General features: G+C 38.9%; 2 protein-coding genes across 16 annotated transcripts in view; one reads left to right on the forward strand and one right to left on the reverse strand.

Annotated features, from left to right (window-relative positions):
- The window catches only part of ZNF207 (zinc finger protein 207), a 26,190-nt gene extending 7,873 nt beyond the window's left edge, over positions 1-18,317 (reverse strand). For 4 of the 14 annotated variants that reach the window (XR_015260517.1, XR_015260515.1, XR_015260514.1 and 1 more), the window contains exons 1-13: positions 18,133-18,317; positions 16,425-16,551; positions 15,815-15,953; positions 15,044-15,214; positions 14,254-14,329; positions 13,730-13,777; positions 12,493-12,563; positions 11,181-11,341; positions 10,265-10,357; positions 8,829-9,071; positions 7,926-8,088; positions 7,265-7,748; positions 3,012-3,066 (exon numbers count right to left, since the gene is read on the reverse strand). Coding sequence is in view for 7 of the 14 variants with exons in the window: in XM_086762029.1 (XP_086618155.1) it covers positions 7,588-7,748; positions 7,926-8,088; positions 8,829-9,071; positions 10,265-10,357; positions 11,181-11,341; positions 12,493-12,563; positions 13,730-13,777; positions 14,254-14,329; positions 15,044-15,214; positions 15,815-15,953; positions 16,425-16,551; positions 18,133-18,173 (1,494 nt within the window). In the remaining 7 variants the exon portion in view is untranslated. Of the gene's footprint in view, positions 1-3,011; positions 3,067-6,999; positions 7,749-7,925; positions 8,089-8,828; positions 9,072-10,264; positions 10,358-11,180; positions 11,342-12,492; positions 12,564-13,729; positions 13,778-14,253; positions 14,330-15,043; positions 15,215-15,814; positions 15,954-16,424; positions 16,552-18,132 lie in introns of those variants that run through there. The other 10 variants (XR_015260520.1, XR_015260519.1, XR_015260518.1 and 7 more) reach the window with 9 other exon arrangements.
- Positions 18,318-18,945: 628 nt separating this feature from the next.
- Positions 18,946-25,946, forward strand: C18H17orf75 (chromosome 18 C17orf75 homolog). 2 transcript variants are annotated; one of them, XM_086762463.1, is made up of 10 exons: positions 18,946-19,499; positions 19,688-19,930; positions 20,501-20,626; positions 21,061-21,201; positions 21,401-21,458; positions 22,155-22,274; positions 22,916-22,980; positions 23,103-23,239; positions 23,805-23,908; positions 24,500-25,946. In XM_086762463.1, exons 1-10 carry the CDS (start codon positions 19,366-19,368, stop codon positions 24,707-24,709), a joined length of 1,338 nt encoding a protein of 445 aa, XP_086618589.1. In that variant the 5' UTR covers positions 18,946-19,365; the 3' UTR covers positions 24,710-25,946. The 2 variants fall into 2 exon arrangements, with proteins under 2 accessions (XP_086618589.1, XP_086618588.1); XM_086762462.1 differs by having other exon boundaries at positions 18,961-19,499; positions 19,774-19,851.
- Positions 25,947-26,177: the final 231 nt, after the last annotated feature.

Raw genomic sequence — 26,177 nt, forward strand, 5'->3', positions numbered from 1 at the left:
TTATTAACTCATCATACAATTCTGAAGCAAGTCCAACTTCACATGTGGTATATACTGTATTTGCCACACCTCCCATTCACTTCTCTTGTTAAAAACAGATGGTGCAAATTCACCCAATTTAGCAGAGTCATGTACCTGTACTTAAGCTTAAAAAAAACCCCAAACTCCCCAAGGTCTACTTCCATTAATACCTACAGGAGTCAAGTCACTAAAATACTATCATCATTAGGAAAGAAATTCCACAAACAGTGAGATGTACAACTTTTGTGATACAGACTGCTGCAACACTGAGAGCTGCAATACTGGAGTGTCAGTAAAAACACACTACCATCCCTCAAAATAGATATCTCATTTATAGTGTAATTTTTTTTTTAATTATCCCCCTTAGATCCACACAAGAAGGCAGGGAAGAAAATGTCACTAACAGAACTTCACAAAAAGAGCAAAACATGAACCATTTGCACTAGATCAAAATTTCACAAGTTCTTTTAAAGAGGTGACAGGCTAGCTGCTCTAATAGCCGAGGAGATACTCCCAGCAAAAAGCACAGAGCCATTATGCCATTCTTGTGACTAGGAAGACAGTAGCACTTGCACATGTATCTTTAAGGACAAAACATATAACAAAAGAAAAACGCACATCATTACTTGCTGCAAATTTGAGGACAAACATTAGTCTGTGCTAACAGATCAGAGTAACCCAAACGTAATCTGCTAAAGCTACAAACTCCCAAAGAGGGAACAAAAAAAGACCTGTCCAGTCTTGTAGAGACTTAGAGAAAGGACAGGAATGTAATGGATGGAAGCGACGGATGTGTGAAATACCCACCAGAAATTACAAGCGGTATTTGCAGTGTAGCAGGAAAATCCAGAGTCAACCTCCACTTTAATTCATACAGTAACACCCTGCAGAATTGTATTAATGGCAAATGCATCTTTCAGAAGTGTGCAATTAAGTCTCCTTAGAATAGCCTAAAAGCAGTTTCAAGAAAAAAAAATTCTTTAAAGCAATGTGATGCTGAAAAATGCTATGTTTTGTTTACAAAACATGCCAAAAGACAAAGAAATAACTCATTTGCTCCAAAGGATCAGTATACAGAGCTTAAATAATGACACAGTGAAAAGAGGAACTCCATTTTGGAGACATTTTTTTCCAAGAAGATGTTAAACTTAATTATCTTCAACAAAACCAGATCAAAGCAATTTATCTGAAAATGAAAAAATTTAGCTCTCACCAGGGTATCAGCTTGTAAGAGATAACCCAAGTGTGGATCTAAGTAGGGTGGTCCGTTGAACACAATACAGCATACGTATCTGAATTTTAGCTTTGTGCGCTTGACAAGCTGCATACGAGCAGCTGGATAAAAACTACCTAGTGCTGCATCAGCCTTAAATGGAAGCTGATAACAAAGTTCAGTATCAGGCATTTGAAATTTGTCTATTTTTCATTTTGAGTCTCTAAGAGATTCAACTATTTAAAGGAACAAGTACCAGCCATACTGCATATTATTTCTGGTTAAACGGTTTCCTTAGACATTCTAGGGAAGTAAGAATTAAGCCAAATGCTCCTATAGACTAAATATGTGAAACAAATACTAGTTGCAGTAGTATATCTTGAAGTGTTGTTCTCATCTTCACTGTTATCAAAGGTAGCACCATGGAGAGAATTAGAAAAACACCACCATGCTCAACAATCATTTTGAAACAGTTAACAAAGGACACGTCAACTTTCCAGTCAGAGACTATTTGGACATCCTTCTACAGGAAAAATGCAACGGGCAGAATACAAACAAAGAGTACAGCAGGAATGTAAAATTCACTCTTGTAACTAAGAACTTCAACTCTATCCTTTAATTAAAATTACTGGAAATCACACTGAGGGGGCATTATTTAGCAAAATCTTGAAGAAACAAAACACAGTCTACGCTCAAAAATACCACACATTTTAAAAAGATCTAAAAAATTTTGAAGAGTTATAAAACCCGACTCCAGCATTTGTTAATTTTCCACTTCACTGTTGATAGACCTCCTTGGACAAAACCTGTTCTTCTGAAGCTGAAGTTGTCTCTAAGAAACCTCAAGCATTCAAAGCCAATCTATTTGCAATATAGTGGGCAACAACACTAAAGCTCATTTTTCTTCACAAAGGGTAGAATTTTTTGCTAGTCACCGTGTGAAATAAGGAACTTCAGACAAGCATATGCCTAAGCACGTTTTGAATATGCAACAGAATTCTACAAGGTTTAAAAAAAAAAAAAAAAAAAAGGATATGACTTTCAGTATTGTTGCAATAGACAAAATATTGTCATGTTTGGTGTACTTGACTGATGAAAAGGCATTCCCTGAAACCGACAAACTAACAAGTCTGCAGCTTTGATTTCTCATTCTTCTGTTCTATTTCACCAACTCAAATCTCTATTCTTCACAGGGCTCTACATTAATATTTGTTGTGGTGCAGCTCACATATGCAGCAATATTAACTCCTTAATCTCCTCCACAGAAATTGTAGTCTATAATTTAGGCTACACAATTTTGTGACTATAAATTTCACTTACTAGTTAAAACCTAAGTATTTTAACCACTTCAAAAGAAAAATCTCCCCAGAAGAGGAAATATTAGTAAGTGATATTTACATGCCACTAGTTCAGAAAACACACAAAGTCACATTACCAAAACAAAAACAAATACAGCACAAATGCAACGCAGGGAAAGAGGGGGAGGGGGCCAGTGTCTGAAGGACTACCTGAGCAGCCTTGAAGGAAACATTCCTTAAGAGAAAAGGTACTCCAGCATCTTAAAACATGTTCCCTCCCCCTAAGACTCTTAAAAACACAACGATAATAAAAAGATAAATATTAATATAGAGCCCATCTACCAAAAGATAATTAAAAAACCTAAATTAAAATAAATTTAGGGGCCTTCACCAAACTTGCTGCAAGTTTGGGGACATAAATATCCAACAGCCATAAAGCTGTGAAAGCCCCCAGAATGAATAAAATAAATCCCACTTGCCTCAGACTGAACAGGGCAACACTGAGACTCTGCCTCAGCCTGTCCTATGGCAGGGCTATAGGAAGAAGAAAAATTTAAATTTTAGAAAAAACATGACCCAATTAAGTTGAAAGACATGCATTCAAAGTTAACAAAATTCCAGTGATCAAGTAAACAAAAGAAAATGACTGCTATAGCTCCTATTTTATTAGGCCCAAACAAAACTTTTTACAGTTGGTAGTTATTTCTGAATTGGACAGATTGTTTTGCTTTGCATCTTGATCAATGGAACATAAGTCATTTGTCTTGGGGTACTTTTCCGATAACTGATAGTATTTACTGTACTAGTTCACAAAAAGTGGAGTTAAAGATTCCATCAGCCACTGAAAATGTTCACCCTCACCTTAGTATTTATGTAGAAGCTAGACCAGTACAATTATTAAGACATTTACTATTATTTTAATGTGTCATTAGTTACCATTTGAAACTGCAGCTCCAGCTCATGGACTGGTCTCAATTTAACTGAAGAGTCATAATGCCCTTGCTGTTTACAGAATTGAAGTAATCTTGGTATTTTATTTTTTATCTTGTATGCAGAACTCTTATTCCTATAAAATAGCTGCAGGTTATATATTCCATTCAATTTTATGCAAGTTTTAAGAAACTAAGTTCTACAGTCCTATGTAAGTACTGTTCAAGAGCTCTCCCTATACACTAAAATAACTGCACAAACCATAGAGGGCAGACACAGCTGAATGTTTCTAGAAGCTTGTTTATATTCTGCCATGCATGCACAGAGCGAGGAATAGTTGTCCACTGAAATTATTAGATATAAATCCCAGCCTCAAATTTATTATCATCATCTAAAAAAATCTCATCTGTGGAAGACAAAAACAAATCCAAAAGTTCCAGAAAAAGAAATTTTGTTTGCATAAGCCAGCTAAATTTTTGAGACTTTATTTAAAGCAACCTTTGACAAAGGCAGAAAGATATTCTAAAGACCATACGAAACAGTCCTATCTTTAGACTTCTGAAAAACTAGCCTTGGCTTTTCCAAGGTCCTTTTCATGCCAGTCTCATTCCTTTTGCTCTAAAAATCAGCAGATATGAGAACAGTCTCTCATAATGATATTGAGAGACCATGTATAAAATAATTTGGAACCTTTTAAATAAGTCTTAGATGCCATAAATTGTAAGTATTCTGCTAAACAGTTTCCCATCTGTGTCTGAACATTTTCTTCCAGCCTGTTTTTTTTCTATTTAACAACTGCATTACATTCCAATTTAAAGACTGACCGAAATCCACTTGCAAGTTTTAATTTTACTGTAAGATCTGCCACGGCAAATTTAGGCAACAACTGAAGAACAAAGTTTCTGCCTATGTAATTATATCACTAGAGTTCTGCAACAGATCTAAGAAAGACAGGCTTTTCTGTAATCATGAAAGCTTCTGCAATCTCCTTTCAAGGAGAGATTAACTAAAGAAAAAAACTTTCTTTGTGGCAGCGATACATTAGGAACTTTGCTGGCACAACTACGTTGATTAAACTTTGTACTTTAAGCCAAGCCTTAGTCTTTTAACAAGAAATTACTACATTCAAAGTAGTTTTCCTCTTTTTGGGAAAATGCACCATAAATCCAACTCTCTGAACATTAAGAAGCAGTATCCAAAGAAATGAAGGCAGGGACGAACACACAACATATGCACAGAAATACCTGCCTGTTTACAGAAGAGTTCACACGAGAGACACAAGAGTAACTAAAGATAGCCACATCACAGCTCTTACAGTACACAAACGACAGGAGCAGGAAAGTAAGTATCCACATGAAAAATCATGGAAACATTTTTCGTCTGCTTGCAGAAGATTATTAGAGTACCATATGAATAGTATGTGGCAGTACTTAGTTGAGGGATTATCATAACATTACTACTAAAGAAAGTTCAATCTTAAAATTCTGTGTCCAAACTATAAGTCTATGTAGTATTAGCTAAAAAATGTACTATTATCAGAATAATGAGACATTCGCTGTTTAAAAGAGGGAAACTCTTAATTAATACAACTTGCAGAATATGCTGAGTTAACAGTACATGCAATAGGGTTTTCAACTATTTATCCCAGAAAAGGTACGAGTCTGGAAACAACATACCAATGAATTACAGAAAGACACTGAAGGGAGAAGGTATCTACTTTACCAGGGGCAGGAGGGCAAAGCATCCTTACAGTAACAATATGATTTTCAGAAAAAGTAAGTAGTTCTACAGTTTTAAAAGCACAAGTTAAGATCAATTTATAATGTATGAATTTTACATGTAGGATTACAAAAAGGATGAATGTAAGACACTATAAGAATCTCTCCAGCGTTCTGTAATTATCCTTAATAGATAAACAGAAGAAAATCAGAGTACAAAAGCATTGCCTAGGCAAACCAGTTTTGTCTGTTAGAATTATATAAAGCAAGATGAAGAGCTAACAAAAGATCTGACATCAAGGCCCACTCAGCACATTTGCAAGCCAAATAGTGCACATCTGACAGGTGATCAGCAGATACCAGAGATCAGAGAGAACTGCTTCTCAACAGAGGCTTGGAGTTATGGTCTTAAACTGGTAAACACTTCAGAAGAAGTGCCTGATAATTCTTAATGGTTAAACTAAGGCCATTCAGCTGTAATTCGTGTACTGGATACTCTAGTGCTTTTAAGAGCCATTCCATGACCCCAAGTTTGAAGCTGAGAGACAATGTAGTATTTTAGCTGTACTGTATTTTTGAACTATGAAGAGATAGTACAGAATAAAGCCACATGAAGTACTTAAGTGCAGCTAAAAGACCAAGACTTTTGAGAGAGAGCTCAGTATTATAATAAGGTGATTAAAACTCCACCATCAACAAAAACACCCACGGAACATAAACTGAAACAAAAATGCTGATACTGTTTCTAACCTAACCTAGAAGAGGAGATATCCCCATAATTAAATTGCACAGATAAGGCTTGAGGCTGGAACCTGTATTTAAAGTTGACCTGCAAATGAAAAATTCACCACCCCTTTATTCCCTTGTTGTGAAGGGATCAGGAAAGCTCTCACTTCCCTTCCCTCCGAAAAGTCTCCCTCTACATTTTCATTCTCATCAGAAATACAGCACACTAACATGGTGATGTTAAGACATTCAGAGAATTACAACCTTGACAGTGATTCATCTGTTTATAAAGAGTAGAGTGATAAAAAGACTAATTCATATCGAGAAGACCTCTCTTTGATAACTGTCATTAGAACTGATAAAAAGGTCTCTTACTCTAGATACTTCCATTAAATTGCTCAAGAAACTCAGTCAACATTTGATCATAGCGCACAACAGACAGTTCATCTTTTACACTCTGCTGAGATCTGAAACTCTGAACATTTCAAGTAAAAATGCAGCATGTAACATATTACTTTTGTCTCCTCTCTTTCACACACTGAGAAGGTGGTCAAGCTACTTTTTCTCTTTTGCAGGTCAACTTCAATACAACATCAACTGGAAGTCACTCACCCATGTGGCATGCACCTAAGCTTCTAGAAATCTTCATCTAAAAGGCTCCTGACATTCATATGCATTTGCACATTAAAAAGAGTCAGCCAAAGAATAAACTAACAGGACACATCTGGCACTGGGATGCATCTTAAAGTAATCACTTTTACATCCTACAAGTTAGTGCCAGGATTAGAAATCATTTAAAATTTATTGAGGACAGAAAGCACAAATAAAGAAACATATGCATTAAGAGAAGTTACAGCCAAGAATTATGATGTGCCTCCTGCAGCCTCATTTCTGAGGAGTCAGTTAATAAGTGTACAGGTCTTTGTCTACTCAGACGTGCAGCTAAGGAGTGACTTAATCTTAGAACAAGAAATTCAGATTTTATCAGAACAGCACCAGTAATTGTGTTCGTTACACCAACAGCTACCATGGCATGCATCTGTACAAACCTTTCAGGCAGTTGTCCACAGCTGGTCATGAATAAAAAGGCATATAAATTTTTCTCTTCTTTTATTACAATGAAGTTTATAACAGTACAGAAAAGTCACATGACCTTAGTGGGTCAGTTTACTTAAACCCTGAAACAGGAGGAACTCTAAATACATTAAATATTGTTACAAGTTCAGACTTAAATGTACAAGTAGTTGGGAACAGTTACAGCCCTCACCAAACTATGTTGGGGACATGAAGTCCAACAGCACTTGAAGTGCTGTGAAGGCATCATTTCACAAATAGCAACATAATGTCACAGAACTTGCCTTTAAGGTGGTATGTTCATGTAATTCCAGCGCCTTCACAATTTAACGAACCATATTTACTATACTTCACTTCTAAAAACCTAGATGAAACATGAAAAAGAAGCCATACAGTATAAATTGCAACATCAGGAAAGGTTCCTGTTATTATTCCAAATAATTTTTCCCATGTAAAATAAGAATGTCCAATAGCTCCTTGCATGTGGGAAGATACTTATTTTTTTAAAGTCACAATGAAGCCTTAATTGACGGAAGCTCAGCTATATTAACAGCACAAGATGAGAAAAGGTTTAATCTCCAAACCTATTAGAGCGTGTGTAGTAGCATCAGTAGCGGCCACCTTGCGACATTACAGGAGGTCTCATTCCCATTGGAGGTCGAGGAGGTCCACTTTGGTAAGGGGGCACCATCGGAGGTCCCTGACCGTATGGAGGCATCGCTCCAGGAAGATATCCTGGCATGCCCTGGTGATGAGCACCATACTGACCTATAAACAGAACATTTAAGATGGAAAGAAAAATATTTTTTTTTTTTAAATAATGGGCAGAAGTTACATTTTGTGAAAAGCTTCACTCCCCTGCCAGTATATGCCACAAGCTTTAAAAGAAGTTTATAGTAAAGACAAATCTTTTCAATAAAAGCAAGCTGGGAAACTTATGATTACCATGAGGTGGCATGGGAGGTCTCATTCCTTGTTGTTGCGGAGGAATTCCTGGCTGTGGTGGCATCATACCTCCAATTGGTCCAACTGGTGGATTACCCAGGGAAGCTTGTCCTGGTCGAGGAAGATTGCGCTGATACTTAGGCAACTGTGCCCTTCTCTCTTCCTAAAACCAGGAACAGACAACCAGAACACGTTGTAAGACTAAAACTCACCAAAAGTAAAGTAAATGAAATGAAATGAAAGTGTAACAGAGTAGACTACAGTACTGAACTATTTCAATTACAAGTTCAAAGACTGCTACTAGTAACATCACACAGTAGCGCGTGGATTTTTTCCCCTTCCTTCAAAGCTACTGTACTAACACCTGCCAATCTAGGATTTTGCACACAACACACATTCTCCTCCCTCCCTCCCTCAGCTAAAGAAAGCCTTTTCCTCATAACAAGCTGAGATAAACCAGCCAAAACCAAATCTAAATATGTGAACTGAAATTAAGGTTTATTTCTTTTATCCATAAATTCCCTATTTCTCACTTCTGTAATAGCACCAAGACCACTTCAAACTGTTAAGTCTTTTGTCCTACACTCAGCAGCTGTATCTATCTAACTTCAAGCTTAAGTTACACACAGAAAAAATCCAAATTGTATTTTGGGTTGAGTAATTTCCCTATCACCAACAAAAATAAAGCTTAGATCTGCAGCAAGATCATTGCAATATGCCAGTCATCACTTTGCAACCAAAGAAGCTTTCTCGATGCATGGTTCTGTCATGTTAATTCTGTAGTTTGCACTCCCACCATTATTAAAATACGTATAACACAGAGCACAGAAGAAATTCAATTTGATCAGTCCTATCAGCATAAATTGCATTTTTCAGTAAGACAATGAAAGTATTTTAACTTACCAGTGATATATCCTCATCTGGATGGATCAACTTACTGGTTGCACTGGTGGTTGTGAGAGTAGCAGGCTTACTTGTTATAGATGTAGCTGGTTTAGCTGCAGTACTGTTTGTCGTGCTAGTGGTTGAGGCTGTAGACTGTGTGTAAGCAGGGAATGTAGGTTTTGGGGGTTCTGTTGTTGTTGCAGGTGTAGAATTCAAAGGTTTGAAATCAGTACCAACTGGACCTGGAACAGCTGCTGCAGCCTGTGAAACACAGATAGATCAATATTTATTTCCCAAAGCATAACAAAACTTAAATGATGTCTGTTAGATCTCTGAAACCTTCCAGTGAGATATATAATTAAAACAAGCTTGACAAAAGTAAACTTCAGCCTTATCACACACTAGAGCAACTGAAAACAAGACAAAATAAAACCCAGCATATACACATACACACACACACAGACACACTGTAAAGTTTAAAATTTGCAGGTCAAAAGCCACAACTATATAAAAGGAAAAACAACAACAAAAGAAAATCCCCAACTATCAAAATTTTAATCTCAAATACTAAGTTTGGTAAATGTCTAAATCTTTCCTGAATCTCTTAAAAGAGCTTGTAAATAAAAATTCATTGTTGTCTTACTAAATTATTAGCATACTTTAGCAACCATTAGTTTAGAGTACAGCTCAAAGTGTTAGTATTCATTAAAATTAGGTATTTAAGAAATGTTTTAATTAAATACTTAAGAAAGCTCTATTGTGTCGGGGTTTTTGTTTTAAGCGTTCTCTCTATAAAAACATTCCAATATTTTCACAAAGTACTATGTCTCTCTACAGATCTTTAATCTCAGTTGTGAATGATGAATCAACTGAAGGCAGGTATGAGGTCCACTACAGACTCCAGCATCTCACCTTTCCTACTTTTTTCTCAGATTAAAACTGTTAAGATGAGGAAAGTTTGCCTTACCAGGCTTTCTCTGAAGATGTAACAATCTCCAAAGCAAGCTTTAGTTATGCGAGAATGCTTTTGTTTCTAGTTGCTGTACATTTACAATTATCTGAACTTCCCATCAAAACAAAGTCTTTCAATCTTTTACACATAATGCAAATTTGAAAATTCCCTACATTATAATGTACCATAGTAAACAACAAACTAAAAAGCCTTCACCATGCATCAAGCTAACCACTGCCCACTAAAATGCATTTAACTGCTTTCATGCTTTTTTAACCCTTTAGAACCAGGATGTAACATTTCGTTCTTTCACACTAGGAAGAATTGGGCACTTTGACATGCTGCAACTCACAATCAAGGACTCTGTAGTTTTACCAGCTAAACATAACCAGGAATATTAACAGAAATTATCTGAAGATGTTTAGTCAATTTTAGATTTACAGAACGGTCCAAAGGGTTAAGTTGCAAAGCAATTTGTTTTTAACTGTGACTTCCTGCGTACTTGTGCTGTGCTAGGAAACAGAGCGTTAGAAGGTGCTGACAGACTTTCTGAATTGGAGGAAGCTGCACTTGAGCTTGTGACAGGTGTCCCCATCTGTAGCATAAAAGAAAGGAAACAGTGAAAAGTCTCCAAACAAATGGGTGGAAAGTATCCAGATGAAAGGATTTCTTATGCTAAGTCTTTTCTTATGAAAGGACTGTGTTTTTGTAAACAAGTATCTTCCCTGTAGAAGTCCAAAATACACATAGTACACTATGAAGCTTTCTGCAACATACTTGAAAGCAAGGAAAAACTTCAGGACTTACACAAAGCAAGTGCCATCAGAGGGTAAAGATCATAAGCCACTACCAATTCCCCAATTCCCTCCCCAAAAGATTTAAATGGATTTTTACTACCCTAATATTACTCCTAAACTTTTTAAAGTAAAAAGATTTCCTAATTCAGGCAATGTTTAACCAGTTCAACAAAACTACAGAATAAATTAGTCCATCTATCAATAGAGAGCCCGTTATGAAAAGAACAGGGGAGAGCAAGTAATGTCAATATTTATACGTTGGAAATTTTACATAAAGTTCTACGCAATCAGATTCCTGTAGCTGACGAGCATCCCTTCACCCACTCAAAAGAACCCTTATAAACAACAAACCAAAGGGATTACAGAACGATGTGTTTTGCCTACTCCTTTCTTCCCCACATGCTTACAGAACTTTTCTGGTTTCACAGCTATTATAAGATAAACAAAAGAATCTTTTAAAATTCATTCAAGCACTACACTGAATTAAACTCAAGAATCAACACAAGCAAGAAACTTAACCAGTAATTTCTCAGGCCTCCTCAAGAATAAAGAATAGACACTGTTGACACAGTGGCAATTTGAAGAATGTAACAATAGATTCCAGGCTACAAGATACCTTACCTGTCCCGCACTTGGGAAGAGCGGTTTAGTAACTGGAGGCTGGGGGGTAGGTGCCGATGCAGCAGGAGCTGGAGGTCTGTTAAGAATGCCCGGTGCTGTAACAGGCTGTGCTTGTGTCATTGGAGGCATCCCAGGACGAGGCCCAACAGGTGGTGGCATACCTACAAAATCACAAAGAACCAATGAATTAGGCTGAAGGAAGTAAAAATACTCCTTTAGAGGAATCTGTTCGCAGTGTTCCTTAGAACAAAGTTTCCCTCAAGGAAGATGTATTTTTAAGGCAACAGTAAAATAAAAAAAGAACAAACTGTAATGCCAGCAGTCACCAATAAATGTCCATGCATAGACAGTAACCTCAAACACTTCAGAGCAATACTGAATTAAGTTGTTTTCTACTAGAGCTTCAGTGAAGTCTATGCTCTCAGTAAATCAGTGCAATTAATGCAGTAACTGTTTCCAACACACTGCACCTGTGCTGCCAAATGCACGGATAAGACTGTAACAAAATCTAAAAGATGCAGCCACTGTGAATGGTGTAAGAACTTTGACCAAAACACAGACCAGCTTTGCTGTGGGTCTTTAGCACAGTGGAATAGTGACACAAGGCAACTTTTTGTAACCCTTCATCCCAACACATGCACTTCATTCACGCATGGCTCTCGGAGAGGTTCAGAGATGGGAAGTTAACAGCTCACAAGGGGTTCCATCATATTACTGTGCAGCAGAACTAGGCTGTAACTGTCCTACTGACTTGCCTCCTCCTCCAGCAAGAAATGTGGGCAAACAAGCAAATCTCAAGCCATCACAGCAAAGCTGCTGGACAGGTGGGAGACCCTCAGAACTTAAAGCTGCTTAAGAGCTGCAAAAGCTCAAGAAACATCTCATCTAGCTACAGTAGAGACCAAAATTCCAGTTAGTTTCGTCACACAGCAGGTTCATTACTTGGGTATATCACCAATACTATTTCTCATTTCCCACAACATCTTCAATTACTACAATTTTCCAGCTGCAGCCACAGACATTAAAAAAGGGGTGAAGAAAGACCACGCAACCCAAAAGCTAGGCAAAGTGCAATAGGAAAACTATATTCTATTTTTTAACCTTTACAGTGGTACAAAAAGCAAATCATTATCTATTTACAAATCAAAAATAAGTCAACCTCTTCACCTGTGCACGAGTGGCTTTTGTGACAATCAATCCACACCAAAGTAGTGGCATAAGTCCGTATACTCTTTACACAAATTCTAAATCTCAGTGGAAATAAATATAATTTAGCTCTCACCATAGTATGAGCTCAACAACACTGACCTACCTGGTGGCATACCAGGCATAAGAGGTGGTATTCCTGGCCCAGGAGGCATCATTCCACCCATTGGCATCATCCTATTAAACAGAAAATGAGGACTGGTATGAACACTCATGATAAACTCTTAGGGACAACTGGCACATACCTGTATTAGATAAAAAAATATGATAATTAATTTCAAGAAGCTCTCGACAGAGGCAATTCAAAACCAGCTGACTCCACAATTAGAAAAGTTTTTCCACAAGAGGCAAAAAAACCCAACAAAATACCAACACCCACACCAAGAAAACCCCCAAACACTTTTTATCTGAACACTAACTCCTCAAGCTTTCACTTCCACTATGATCAGATTTCCAGAACTGGTGTCTCTCTTGAAATCTATTTCAGGCTACTACTTCCAGCAGTGTTCGAAGAACCTGATTTTCATACACTCAGAAAATTGGAAAGTAGAAAAAATAACTAACGCTAATTGCACTAAAGCTGTTCTATATCTGCAATTACTCCTTTCTGACACCACAAGTCTATTTGTGGTCACAGCACCCTCATACTATTTTATCATACTCTCCTTCCTCTAGTGAACTACAGACAACCCAAATCTGTATAACTATCCACAAAATACTGATAAAAGCAGAGTAGAGATCACAAGATCAGTAATCTTCTGGAGTTTCAATTACAAAAATATTCCCTATGTTAAAGGAAAGAAAAGTGAGATTTACATTTTTTTTTTCTTTTAAGGAGAAGTCCTTACTATGGCATATTTTTCCTTCATATAAACAGGTTAGGGTTTTTTAATTTTTTTCCTTGATAATGATACTTGGAGAAAAAAAGACATGATTTTTTAATTCAAAGTCTGTTAAAACAACATTTATGTCTCAGAAGAGAACAACTTTTCAACTCAATGAGCTTTAAAACTTAAAGGCAAAGTTCCTGCAGTATGTCCTACAGTGTAAAAGATCGAGCAAATGAAACTGTACTCTGGTTCAAGAGAGGCTGCTAAGTCCCTAAGGGTCTACTTAATTATTATTTTATAGAATGCATTTCTCATAACATATGGTTCTGCAATATTCATTTAGAAAAAGCATAAAAACTTCATATATCATACAATAACATAACCTAGCGACATTTTCCCCAAATTCTTAGGCAATATTCAGAAGTTTTCAGCAAAACAATTTCAAGCTTATCAAAAACATGACATAAAATGGCATAATGAATGTACCTAGAATTACATTAATGAGATGCTTACATGTTTCCACCACAAAATGACTGCATGTATTTTCTCTGTTGAAGTAATCTGTGAAAATTTATGACAAAATCAAAAATCTAACTGTGATTTTCCAAATACATTGTGATAGGGTACGGTGTCAACCCCAAACAAGCATAAAAACCAACACATTACTTTTGCCCAAAATACAAGAAAAATTTAAACTATCTAGTATTTTTTTCCTGTTACGTTGATGACTGATAACCAGATGCATAACACATGTGCAACATACAAAGGAACAGTGGTTTGCAGAAGGCTCTAAACCAACACAACAAAACTTTATAAATTATTATACTACTACTCAGTAAAGTTAGGAGAAAGGCAACATACTTCATACATAAACTCACAGATTGGCCATATTTCTAATGTTGGTTTACAGCCATCCAGTTCTTTGGTTAGTCTTAATATTAAGACTATTAACATTTCTCTAATCAGCTTTACTTTTTCTGTGACAGTTTAAAACGCCCAGTATGAATGTGTGACATTAAGTCTTTCTTGCTACTCACCCAGGAGGCATTCCAGGCATAACGGGAGGCATTCCAGGCATCATAGGCGGAACACCTGCCATTAACGGTGGTATACCTTAGAAAAAAAAAAAAAAAAAAAAATTCAAAACAACTCTGACAATGTAGTTGCTAACAAATATCATCTAATAAAATGAGACTGGACAAACGCTTTACAGGGAGCTCTAAATATTTGAAATATTTATGGGTTTTGAAATAACACTGCTTACAAACAACACAATATAAAAGGTAATTTGCAGATCCGACTTAGATTCATTGTTCTCAGTCTTTCAAGACCATACATTTTCTTAATAGTCTCCCAGGACCATGCCTTATCATTACAGAAAATAGAATGAGACCAGTTTTTCGCTCACTGTCACTGAGCAACATTTTTCCCTCCATGTATTTGTGGCCTGTGTATAACGTGCCTGTTCTGTCAGCACTCTCTAGATACATGGCAGCCTTTCTGCTCTGTTTGCAAAATCTTGTAACAAAATACCACAAATATCATTGGTAACTTAAGTTTAAAGCACTAATCTGTCTTACCACCCTATTAACATTCCTTCAATCTAGGCGCAAGCATTATTAATCTACTTCACAAAGGAAGATGTGTGCACACAAAGAATGGTGGAAAGAAAAAAAAAAAAGTGAAGGAACTGCTTCTGTGCACCTTACAAAACTATTTTGTGACCTCTAACACTCTGTATCAGAAAGGGCAGATTACCCCAGGATAAAAGCAGCAATCTGTATTTCTACTCAGCTTTTCAGTAACTAGCTTAAAACACCATCTCACCTGGAGGCATCCCTGGTGCACCTGGCACAGGAGGCAAACCTGGTTGCGCCATCGGGGGAATATACCCCTGCTGTGGTTGAACTTGCTGCGGTTGAAATGAAGTTGAAGCCGCAGATTCATCATCTTCATACTCATCGGAATCATCCTGTTGTTTCTTTTTCTGGCTTTCTGCTGGAGAGTATAATGCATATGGTCAAACTGAAGACAAACTGTATTTTATGAAATTAATTTTATCTGGAGTATTCTAGCTGGAATGAAAATAATAGAATTCAGATCTTATCACTGTTCAAAAACTCACAGAATTATAAAGAAAAAAAAACTATGTGAGCCTACCTATACATACAAGTAATAAAGGGAAGGAAAGTGACTCATATTGTAATGACCCTCAACATAAACAGGGGTCCTGTCAGTCTCATGCGGTTCAGAATAAACCAAAGCTGTTCAAAGGTATACTTAAACAGCAAAGAAAACTAAGTACTTGGGCATCATCAGGCTTGTATCATCCCTGGACTTTCCTCCCCTTACCCTCAAAAATAAAATCACCATTCCCATATTCATTAGGTAATTGTAGCTGTACTGGCACGCAGCTACTTCTGAACACAAAAATATCTCATGCTTCTATACGACTGGCAAACGTCTAAAGTTGCAGTTCGAGAACGCACTAAACCCAACCCGTAACTCTTCTGAGAGGCAAGAACTGTATCACACAGCTTAGTATCAGTAAGAAACAGAGAAGGCAAGTAACAGATAACTAGTGAGATTACACTTTACCCTGAGTTTTTTGTTCAAGTAACCTCCTCCGTTCCTCCATATCTTTTTCTGGAATGCCCTCCATGCCATAGATTTCCAGTTCAATGTCTGTTCTTCCAGGAATAGCATTTGGAACAGCATCTATTGTTTCTTTATGTACCTAAAGAGAGGAAAAAAAAAAAAAAAAAAAGGAATCCTCCTGACCACAACTCAGGTTAGATTCTACATGTTCTTCAGCCAGTTTCAAGATACAAAAGGAAAAGCCTTAATGGGCTTAATGGGAAGAATCTCCCATCTCCCTAGCCAAGTACGTTCTTGATATCTGCTTCCTAATAACTGTTAACAACTATTAGCTTCTAAAACCAGTTCGTATAAATTTGTTTTCTGAACACCAAGACAACACAATTCCTTCACTCCTCCTACATCCCAAATACGATGGCAGAGATCTCTACTGCATACTCTCCGTGTAACTGCTGACACAGCAGGACTCCTGTTCTGGAAACAGACCACTGCTGTCTTGTCCTCATCAGTTTTAATTTAAGACTCTGGGACCCCCACCTTTTTAAGTTCACTATTAATTCCAATTTTAGATACAGATAAGAAAAGCTTATATAAGTCTAAAACTTCTTACCTGCATGCAATGTATAGCTAATCCAGGTCCTGTATACAGCTTCTTATGACATATATGGCATTTAAAGTGCTTTGCTTTTTGATGCTGTATAAGAATTTTTTCATCATCAAAATCCCTGTTACAATACCTATTGAAGACTGTTAAGGAAACATTTAATCCTGAAACTGGCCTTCTATATAACACTAAGCTAATGAACATTATTGTGATTTTTCCTAAAGCAATAACAAAAAAAAAAAAAAAAGCATAGGAAGCATTTCTGAGCTTTCAAAGCCTAACAAATATTTCATGGATGTCTGAAATCAAATCTCTCCCTCATACCACCCAGCATTTCCCTCTTCAGATAGGTACATGGTCTTGCAAACTAGCAAGATGCGTGCATGAAATCAGAATCATCACTCGATGCCATGTTCTTTGACATTTGCTTTTCAAGTCCTAGTTATTTCTAAGTGGACTCATTCCTCCTTTGCATATGTGTAGATTAAAATAAAGTTGCTAAAGCAGTAAAGGAGAAATAGACTTGAAATCCACAAAAGGGAAGTGATGCTCAATACTTAAAGTGCCTATTTAAAACAAGTATCAGTACTTAACGTTTACAAAACAGAACAAAGATTTCAATTCAAAACTCCTTTCCTTTTTCAGTCATCCAGCTATCAATTCTTATGACATTGCATGATTCACTGCAGTCATTAAAGAATTCTCTGGTTTTAAACAGAAACATTCTAAGCAAAGAACTTTCTGGACATCTATGTGACAGAAGAGGCAGACTACAATTTTCTTTCTGTAGGTCACCATATTTCAGCAAACACTCCACATATCTTCCTAAACGAGACAAATACACCTTTGTTATTTATTAGTTATTCTTTGTTAATACGCGCCCCTCACTTCCATCAAAACTTAAAATAGACCAATACCTAAAATAGAAGTACAGATGCCTTCCAATATAAAACAGTAAAAGATCTCAGAGCAGCTTATAAATTAAACAATTTTAGATGGGGCAGAAATATTTCAGAGAAAAGGCAGGTCTGGAATCACCCCCAACAAAAAAAACAGATTGCGAAGGAATGATCTAAGAAAAATCCACCAGTATTTCTGGATATTGAAAAATTGTACGCGATTTCGATACAGCAATTACAATTTGAAAGGCTATCCCCCACCCAAAAGAAAAAGAAAAGAGTTTTCAAGAGGTCAATTTCAACCATATCTGCCCAACTTCTTGAATAACTCTATTTATCAGAGGCAGGGTGTTCTTCCGTTGACATCCTACCCTCCGGGGCATAAAAATCGTTCTCCATTTTCCCCGTGATCTCGGCAAACCCGCCGGGTCTCGCCACAGGAGCGCCAGGGACAGCCGGACAGAGATGCTGCGGCCTGCCCTGGCTGTACGGACCGGACGTGAGACCGAGGAGGCCTCAAGCGAGCCAGGCGGGAGCGGGCGGAGTAGGCCGCAAGGTGGGGGGGGGGGGGGGGGGGGGGGGGCAGAGGAAGGGCACAGACCAGGCCCTATCTCCTCGCTGAGGGGCACAGAAATGGAACAAGACCAAACATGGAGCCAAACCGTAACGCGTGAAGGAGAAAAGAGCCCCGTCCCAGGAGGGCGAGGAGCCAGCCAGAGAATTGGACAAGGCAGGGCAGAGAGACCTGACCGGGCCAGGCCGCTCCCCTCCCCCCGCAACTCCCCACACCCGCCTCGTCCCACACAGAAGGATACCAGCACCAAGGCTTCAGCTGCTTCTTCTTCTTACGGCCCATAGCGGCGGTGTCCCCGACCTACACAGAAATAAAAAAGCCGAGTTCTTCCCTTCCGAGCCGCGACGCCCAAACCAGCCTCTCCGCCGAGGTGAGCGAGGCAGGCACAAAATGGCCGCCACAGCCCCTCCTGGCACCACCGCCTCCGAGCTCCCAGCCTGCACCGCGGCGGCAGAGAGCGGGGAAGGGGCTGTCCACGTGACGGTCTCGCGGCAGCGTGCCCGCCTCTTACGCCGCGTCTCGCGCGGGTGCCCGCCGCCATTTCGTTGCAGGCAGCGCGGGCGCTCGGGGTGGGTTGGGCTGCCTGGTTGCGTTTCCTGTCTCCGTGTGTAATGCCAAGGAGAAACTGTTATTTTTCCTTGTGAAATCCGACTGAGCAAGAAGCCGGTATCTCCTAAGCAGACCGCTCTGTGCAGTGTTTTGGTGCTGGTTATATGCGTCTGTGTAGCCGGCTCGCGGTGGGGAGTCCGGCCCTCCAGCAACACTAAAACTGACTGGAATGCGTTGAGCCTTCACCCCCAGAGCCTCCCGTGCCCAGCCGGGGCCGGTCCCCCTGGTGCATCCCAGCCGGTGGTGGTCCTGCGTTGCAGCCCCGAGCGTCCCTGCGGCTCCTGCTCCCTGCAGCAGCCCTGCCGCAGGCCGGGGTGCGAGCCGGCCCGCAGGGCTTGTCCGCGGGAGCTGCGCGCTGAGCTAGCGAATGTGCTGCTTTAACAGACAAGTATTTTGGAAGCAGAGGCTTTTTAAAAACAGGCAACACAGCTAATCTTGTCAAATGTGATTTGAGCTGGTCCTGCCATTAAGTGAACAGCTTTTGAAGGATTATCTGTACTGATACACTGATACATTGCATTTTTCAGTAATAAACAGAAGAGTTGCAGCAACAGCTATTTCAGCTTTGTGCGGTACAGCTCTAGTTCGGCTGAGGACACGGCCTATCGCCTCCCGAGCGGTTCAAGCCCTAGAGAGCTGCGTGGCCGTCAACGCCGCGTCAACCCCTCCTCCTCCCCTCTGCCGGGGCCAGGCGCGGCCTGCGACAAGCTGTAGCGCAGCCCCCGCCGCACGCCCGCCCTTCCGCCGCCCTCCTCTGCCTCCGGGGCGGGGAGCGGCAAGCGCGGGACCCGGAGCGGGCGAGGCGCGGCCCGGGCGGCGGCAGGGAACCGCGTTCCCCGCGGCACAGGCGGCGGCTTGGGCCGAGATGCTGCCGGCGCTGCCGGACGGCGACGAGCGGGAGCTGGAGAGCAGCGAGGAGGGCGGCGGCGCGGGCGAGGAGCGGCGGGCGGAGCGGCACGGCAGCACCTACCACGGCCTCTACGGCTACCGGAGCTGCAGGTGACGGGGCCGCTTGCCGGGGCCTGGCTGGGCGGGTGCGCGCTGGGTCCGCTCCGCGGGGGGGCCGTTTCCAGGCCTTGTCAGTTCCAGCTGCTTGAATTCGCTTTATTTTGTGTCCTCTCTCTCCCCGAAGAGATTTTTTTTTTTTTTTTTTTGTCCCATAATGTCCTGATTTAAAATGCCCTCAGACCATACCTTTCCCGGTTGCAGTCCCTTTTCCCTGTTCCGTCTGTTACGGCTGTAAAATCGATGCTAAGAGTGGCTCGTTTTTCAGATCCTCACAGCAGGGAGCAGACAGCGGGGATGGCAGTCCCAGCAGCGCGGCAGAGACACCCTCCAGCGAAGACTTCAGGTAAAGCCAATCTGCAGAAGAGCATAATTCCCTTAACACCCCGTTTTGAAGTCTTTGCCATATTGCTGTTAGGTGACTGGTAAGCAAGTCCACTGAAGTCCCTTCGAAGCAGAAACCTCTGTGAAAGCGTACTAAAGTCCTGTGGGTGCTTTTTCTGGCATACCTACAGAATGGACACAACTACAGTGCTCAAATAATGTATTAAACATAATCTATCGTATTTGAGTTTGAACTGTTTTCTTTGCTACTAATACTTGACATTTCTGTATTGACCTAGATCTTCATGTAGATAGTAGATAATTAAAATTTATTAAGCAATTTTAAATTGACATCTTGTCTTTCCACAAGCTCTGTAATGGAGTTGTTGCTCTGTGTTACAAGTAGGGAAGCATAGGAACAAAGAGGGCCAGTGATTTGTTCATAGCTGCTGAGGAGTTCAGCATCAGCTGACACCGCAACTCCATACTTCTGGTCCAGTGGGGAAACCACCGGCTGCATTTCTGATGGGCCAGAAGTCACAGAGTGAGTTAGCTGTAAGCCAGAGAGAGATCACAGTGATCCCCCTTCTAGAAGCGGGTGGTTCTGCACTTGTTCAGAGAACCAAAACAGATTTGCTTTCTGCTTAAGATTTCTTCTTGTTTTTTTAAAGCCTCTCCTTGCTGGACACTAACTTACCAGCTGAAGCGGAGACTGAATTGCGCAGTTTCATCGCTAAGCGCCTTACTAAAGGAGCCATGTTTGAAGGAATGGGGAATGTAGCATCAGTGGGGCTGAGGTAAATTTAAAAAATTATTTGTGAATCAGAAACTGTAAGAAACATTGGCAGCATTGCATATCTTGCCATCTGCTGCTGCACTTATGTTGAATCCTGATTCCATATTCTCAGTCTATTGCTGCTGTTAATAACAGCTTTTCGCAATAGCACTTTCCTCTTTTTCAAGGTAGCTCGGAGAAAAATATTTTAGTAAATAAGTTACTGCTTGAATACTTAAAAAATACTACAAGTGTTTATGGCTGTTTCCTTTTAAACTATTCTGATCATACCACAGAGGAAAAAAGAGGTCTAAGAGCTCTATATATGACCATAGCAGCCACCAGTGCTAGCAGGTGAAAATTATTTACAGAAATCATGTATGTCTGCTTTTTGTATTTATTTATTGTGATGTATCTGTAACAAAATAATTCTTTTTTTTTTTTTTTCCTGTGTAGCATACCAGAATATAAAGTTGGTTGTTATTATTGTCGTTTCCAACAAGAAAATCTTCTAGAACTGGCAGCACTGGAATCAGACATCAATGCTCCAGAATATGTGGTTTGTTTCTTGGGTGGCTCAGAGAAAGGTCTGGAACTATATCCTTACCTTTAACTTTCTTTATCTATGTGGAGAGGGAGATGATGTAAAAAATATGTTCTCATTTTGTCTGTTTCCTACTTGAAATCAGCCCAGTTTTGCACACCTCCCATAACTGAGAATGTCAGCAACAGCCTTATTCTGAAAGAGAAAAATGCAGGTCTTAACTGATGCATCTTGTTTTCCTTAAGAAGATACTTTCAGACTTGAGCTGGACAAATACATTCAAAGTTTGAAGATAAACCTTGCTTTGGAGGTAAGGCCTAAGGTTTGGGGTTTTTTTGTTTTTTTTTTTTGTTAAGAGGTAAAAATTATTATTTATGCATATTAATTACAAAGACAATCTGGAAGATTTAGTCTGTAGAGACAAAATAGGTGTTTTAAGTACTAGTATGAAACACTGCGAGAGATACTTGATTCACTGTAGTGACAGTGAATATCTGAAGTGCTATCAACCACACAAGTCAAAAGGGAAAAAAAAAGGGGGAGCATACTTTTTTGTGCCACTCTTAGATCTCTTAAAGGTTATTTAGATTCAGAAAGAAGAATGACTAATACAATGTAATGGTCTACAGCAAAGTTATTGATGTCGACCTACATTCTTATAACTTCTTAAGAAAGGATTTTTAGTGGGTTTTTGGTCACAATTTTTCTAATGGATACTATGCATTTTAAGTCTCTGCCTCGTCCCATCTGCTGTTGCCTGGTCTTTGCATTTTAAGAAATAGACAGAGCTGTATTATGATAGTACATACTGAGCAAAGTCTTTCATTAGTGATATTCCACATAAGTGTGGCTTTAAATGTCAAACTCATTATTTTAGTGTACTGTGGTTTGACATTAAGAAGGATCTGACATCCAAATACCTTAGGTTGAATAGGTTATTAATAGGCTTCTATTTGTGTAGAAATCTGATTTGTAGTTAACATTTTGATGTTTCAACTTGTTACAGCAAAAAAACCTGGAGACCTATGTTAACCCCTACTTAAGAAGCTGGTTTGAGAATGCCATATGCCCTATTCAGAGAGTAGTACAGCTTTTCCAGGAGAAGCTCGCCTTTTTGTTACATGCTGTAAGTGTATTTCAAACTGGATAACTAAAAAAGGTTCAGAAGAAATCTCAGTGACTCCGACGTGTTGAAAATGTTTCTTACATTTGCTTTCCCAACCAGGAGTAAATGAGGAAAAGCTTTTTTCTTCTTCTTTTTTTTTTAATTTAGGACATCAGGACAAGTATTTTTTCCCTGCTTTGTTGCTAAGAAAGCACATAGCAATTTCTTCTATCAATTTTTATTATTAACTACTATAGTTACATAGTAGTGTCCAACTTGAAATTAGAATGAGAACATTAGAAACAGCGTGAGAAAGCTGTCCCTGCTGTAACTCCTTTGAACCAAAAGGGATGTTATATTGCATATGTGCCTCATGTAATTCACTAGAAACAGAAGAGACATTTGTCCTAGCTCTAGTCTCTGAGTTTGATGAGGCTTTGGATGGAATAGCTGATGGTGTATAATAACTACTGTATTTCTTCTGAATGCAAAACCAGCTGCAATGACTATAATATGGAGCATTTCCTTAGTTTCTACTCTTTCTCTGAAAAGAACAATTTTTAAAGCAGCACATTATGTATTTATTGCTAGTAACTGCAATATAGCAACGGTAGTATCAAGGTTGCATCTAGCTTTTTTCTCTTTTTTTGGTTTGTTTTAAGGCTTTGAGTTACACTCCCATGGAAGTGAAAAATGCAGATGAAAGAACAGAAAAAGATATTAGCAGGTAAAGATACTTTGAGACCAAGGAACCTGTGAGTAACTTAGCTTTTGTGTATGACACCCTCCTGTTCTTGCTGTTCAGGAATTGTAAAGAAACAAGCAGTTCACAAGAGTTTTCTGTCTCAGGTTTCTGGCAGCTGCCAGCCTCCAAGGGCTTGTTCAGGAAGGAACAATGACCTCCTTGTGTATTGCCATGACTGAGGAGCAGCACAAGTCAGTGATTATAGACTGTAGTGGACCTCAGCCCCAGTTGCATAATGCAGGTGAGATTACAGCTGCGAATACTTCATGTTACCCACTTGTACCCTCAGCTGCTGAGAGCTGTGGCCACTAGAGGTAGTTGAGGATATTTAGAAGCTCATAGGTTCATGCTCAGAAAGTTTGGATTCTGGCTGGAAACTACAACACTTGTTTTCCTCTGAAGTAGCAGAGTAGTTTGTTTTACCAGACACGCTGGAACTCTGGTTTGAAATGGTTCATAATAAAATCCACAGTACGTTTTTTTATGGACCATGAAACTACAACTTGTATGCTGCAGGGAAGCTGCAAAACTTCCCACCCCCCCGACCCCGGGCCCTCATGTTGTATTTTTTATTAATGTTATGAAAAGAGATTGAACAATCAGAACAGGATTTCATACAATCACTGTAGCTATATTTGCTTTCTTTTCCACATGTATTATTTTTCTTAAGACTTATTTCCTGGCCCGGGTATACTATTACCAGTCGTTATGTGAGAGTGATTAAACCAGGTGAATGCAGATATGTATTGATGTTGAGCTCATTTACTTTTTCTCATCTATTCTCCATGTTCCTGAACACATAACAGGAAGCAACAGATTCTGTGAGGACTGGATGCGTGCTTTTGTGAATGGTGCTGAAGGTGGAAATCCATTTCTCTTCCAGCAAATTTTGGAAAACTTTAAATTGAAGGTACCTGTTCATATATCTTAAAGACTTGGAGAAAACATTAGGGTTACTGAGGGAGTGAGTACTTTGCTGCAAAAAAAAAGTTTTAGGTTACTTATGATGTCTATACAGACTGATTAACTCTGAAGTTTAAGTTGAGGACTCGATTACTGTAGTTGACAAGACCAGAATATAAAGTAGCGTGAAAGTTTCTTCAATGAATACTCCAAAGCATCTTCTCATATTTAAAATAAAACTCACTTTTAAAAAAAAATTAAAATACTGGGTATTTGAGCTGTGCACACACAGCGTCATGTAATTGGATAACATGGTTCACTAGCTAGCGCTTCCTAGGTGATCTGTCATAACAGGAGAACTCTTGAGTTTATGGGTTATCAAGTTGTAGCATCCACACGTTTTGCATCGTCACAATATCAGTAGTAATATGCATCAATGACAGTACTCAGTTCTTACGTTAACTCTTGTGTAGTAATATAAAATTCCTATTGGAAATGCTTTTGCTTCTCCTGCTATTCTTCTTTCACTTTTCCACATGACAGTATGTTTTCTTTCCATGTAGAAGGATAAGAAAATGCTCTGTGACTCTTTTCGCAGGCTATACAAGACATTAACAACCTGAAGAGGTTTATCCGCCAGGCTGAAATGAACCACTACGCCTTGTTCAAGTGTTACATGTTTCTAAAGAATTGTGGCAGTGGAGACATCCTTTTGAAGATTGTTAAAGTAGAACACGCAGAAATGCCAGAAGCCAGAAATGTAGTGACTGTCCTTGAGGAATTCATGAGAGAAACATCAGTGGCTTAAAATTATCTTAACTATTCTGTACTCGTTTGAGGGTATTGTATAAATCATTAATTTCTTCTGTGCAACTTAGTTTCACTATTGCAGGATTTTTAATTTTTATTTAGAAGTATTACCCAAAACAAACCTAAGTTGCAGTTTCATCCACCTCTTTTCTCTTTTTTAGAGAAAGCAGTATGAGCTTTTTTTATCTGTAAATATTGTATCATACAAACTCCTGCATAGTTTTCAGTGCTTACCAGATTCTCCAACTGACTTACTCCTTTTCTGAGGAAATCATGACATTTAAAACCAACCCGAATTTCTTACCTGGTAAGCATTTCAGTGTTTTAAATATTTTAAATATATTTAAAATTATCATGTGTAATCACTAAGATCTGGTTACTTTTGTTTTAATATATAAAGAAGCACAAACATCTGGATAAATCATAGTAAATGAATTAATTATGTTTGTTTATATAAGAGAACATAGGTAACAAATCTGTAGCTAGTTTCCACATTCTACTTTCAAATTGGCAGTTTGTTCTTTTGGTACTAGATTAACAAGTTGTTAATTGGTATGAAACAAAACTGCCTTAAGACTGAACATAATTTTAGGAATCAGTTTGTACGCGCTTGTATGGATGCATACATACATTGGGCAGACATGTTAAATTCCCAGGCTATTTGATGAATCCCATTCTTCATTAGTTTGTGTTGTGATCAAGACGACTTCTATATTTAGTACCCATTTTGCGTAACTGTAAATAATTGTATGTTTTTTTCAGTCGTGGAGAATTAAACATGAAAATTTTACAGATTAAATATGAAGTTTAAATTAATAGAAACTTATTCAGGAATTCAAGTAAACTAAGTTCCCAAGTAAATTATTCAGACTTTAAACCATTGTATTTCAGCAATGAATTCTTACATTTAGACAGCAGAATACTTGAAGAAAATCTTTGGCTACAGCTTGAATCAAAACTCATGAGGCCTCTGAGTGACCACATAAACAAGGATTATTTCTGCAAACCTGATAAAAGCAAAACTCCCTGTTGCTTTCCTTTGCAGCAGAGGGTGTTTGAGTGCCTATCAGGGCATTTGAACACCTCTCCCTGAAAGAGTAACTGTAACAGTCTTACGTTTGGCTATTTGTTCTGCCAGTGATGTGTACTGGGATGATAAAAATTGAATGCTTTCTTGTGACGTCACCGTGTTGAACCTGTAATAAGGTTTACAATAAAACACATTCAAATCTGTAGTAGTGTGCCTACATTAAATTACAAATGAGTGTTGTCCTTGAGGTCCGCTTTTTAAAACCCTTTATTCACGCAATGCAAGAGCTGCTAGTATAATGTGCAGGAGTCTGCAGTGTCATCTTGACAGCAGAGGTAAGTAACATATACGGGCAGGTCACAGAAGAAAATAAAAAGTAGTTTGAAAGAAAACAAACCCCTTATTCTCTTATTGGCAGGAGCTCTGAGAAATAATG

This window comes from Chlamydotis macqueenii, chromosome 18, assembly GCF_036417535.1.
Source record: "Chlamydotis macqueenii isolate bChlMac1 chromosome 18, bChlMac1.mat, whole genome shotgun sequence".
NCBI lineage: Eukaryota > Metazoa > Chordata > Aves > Otidiformes > Otididae > Chlamydotis > Chlamydotis macqueenii.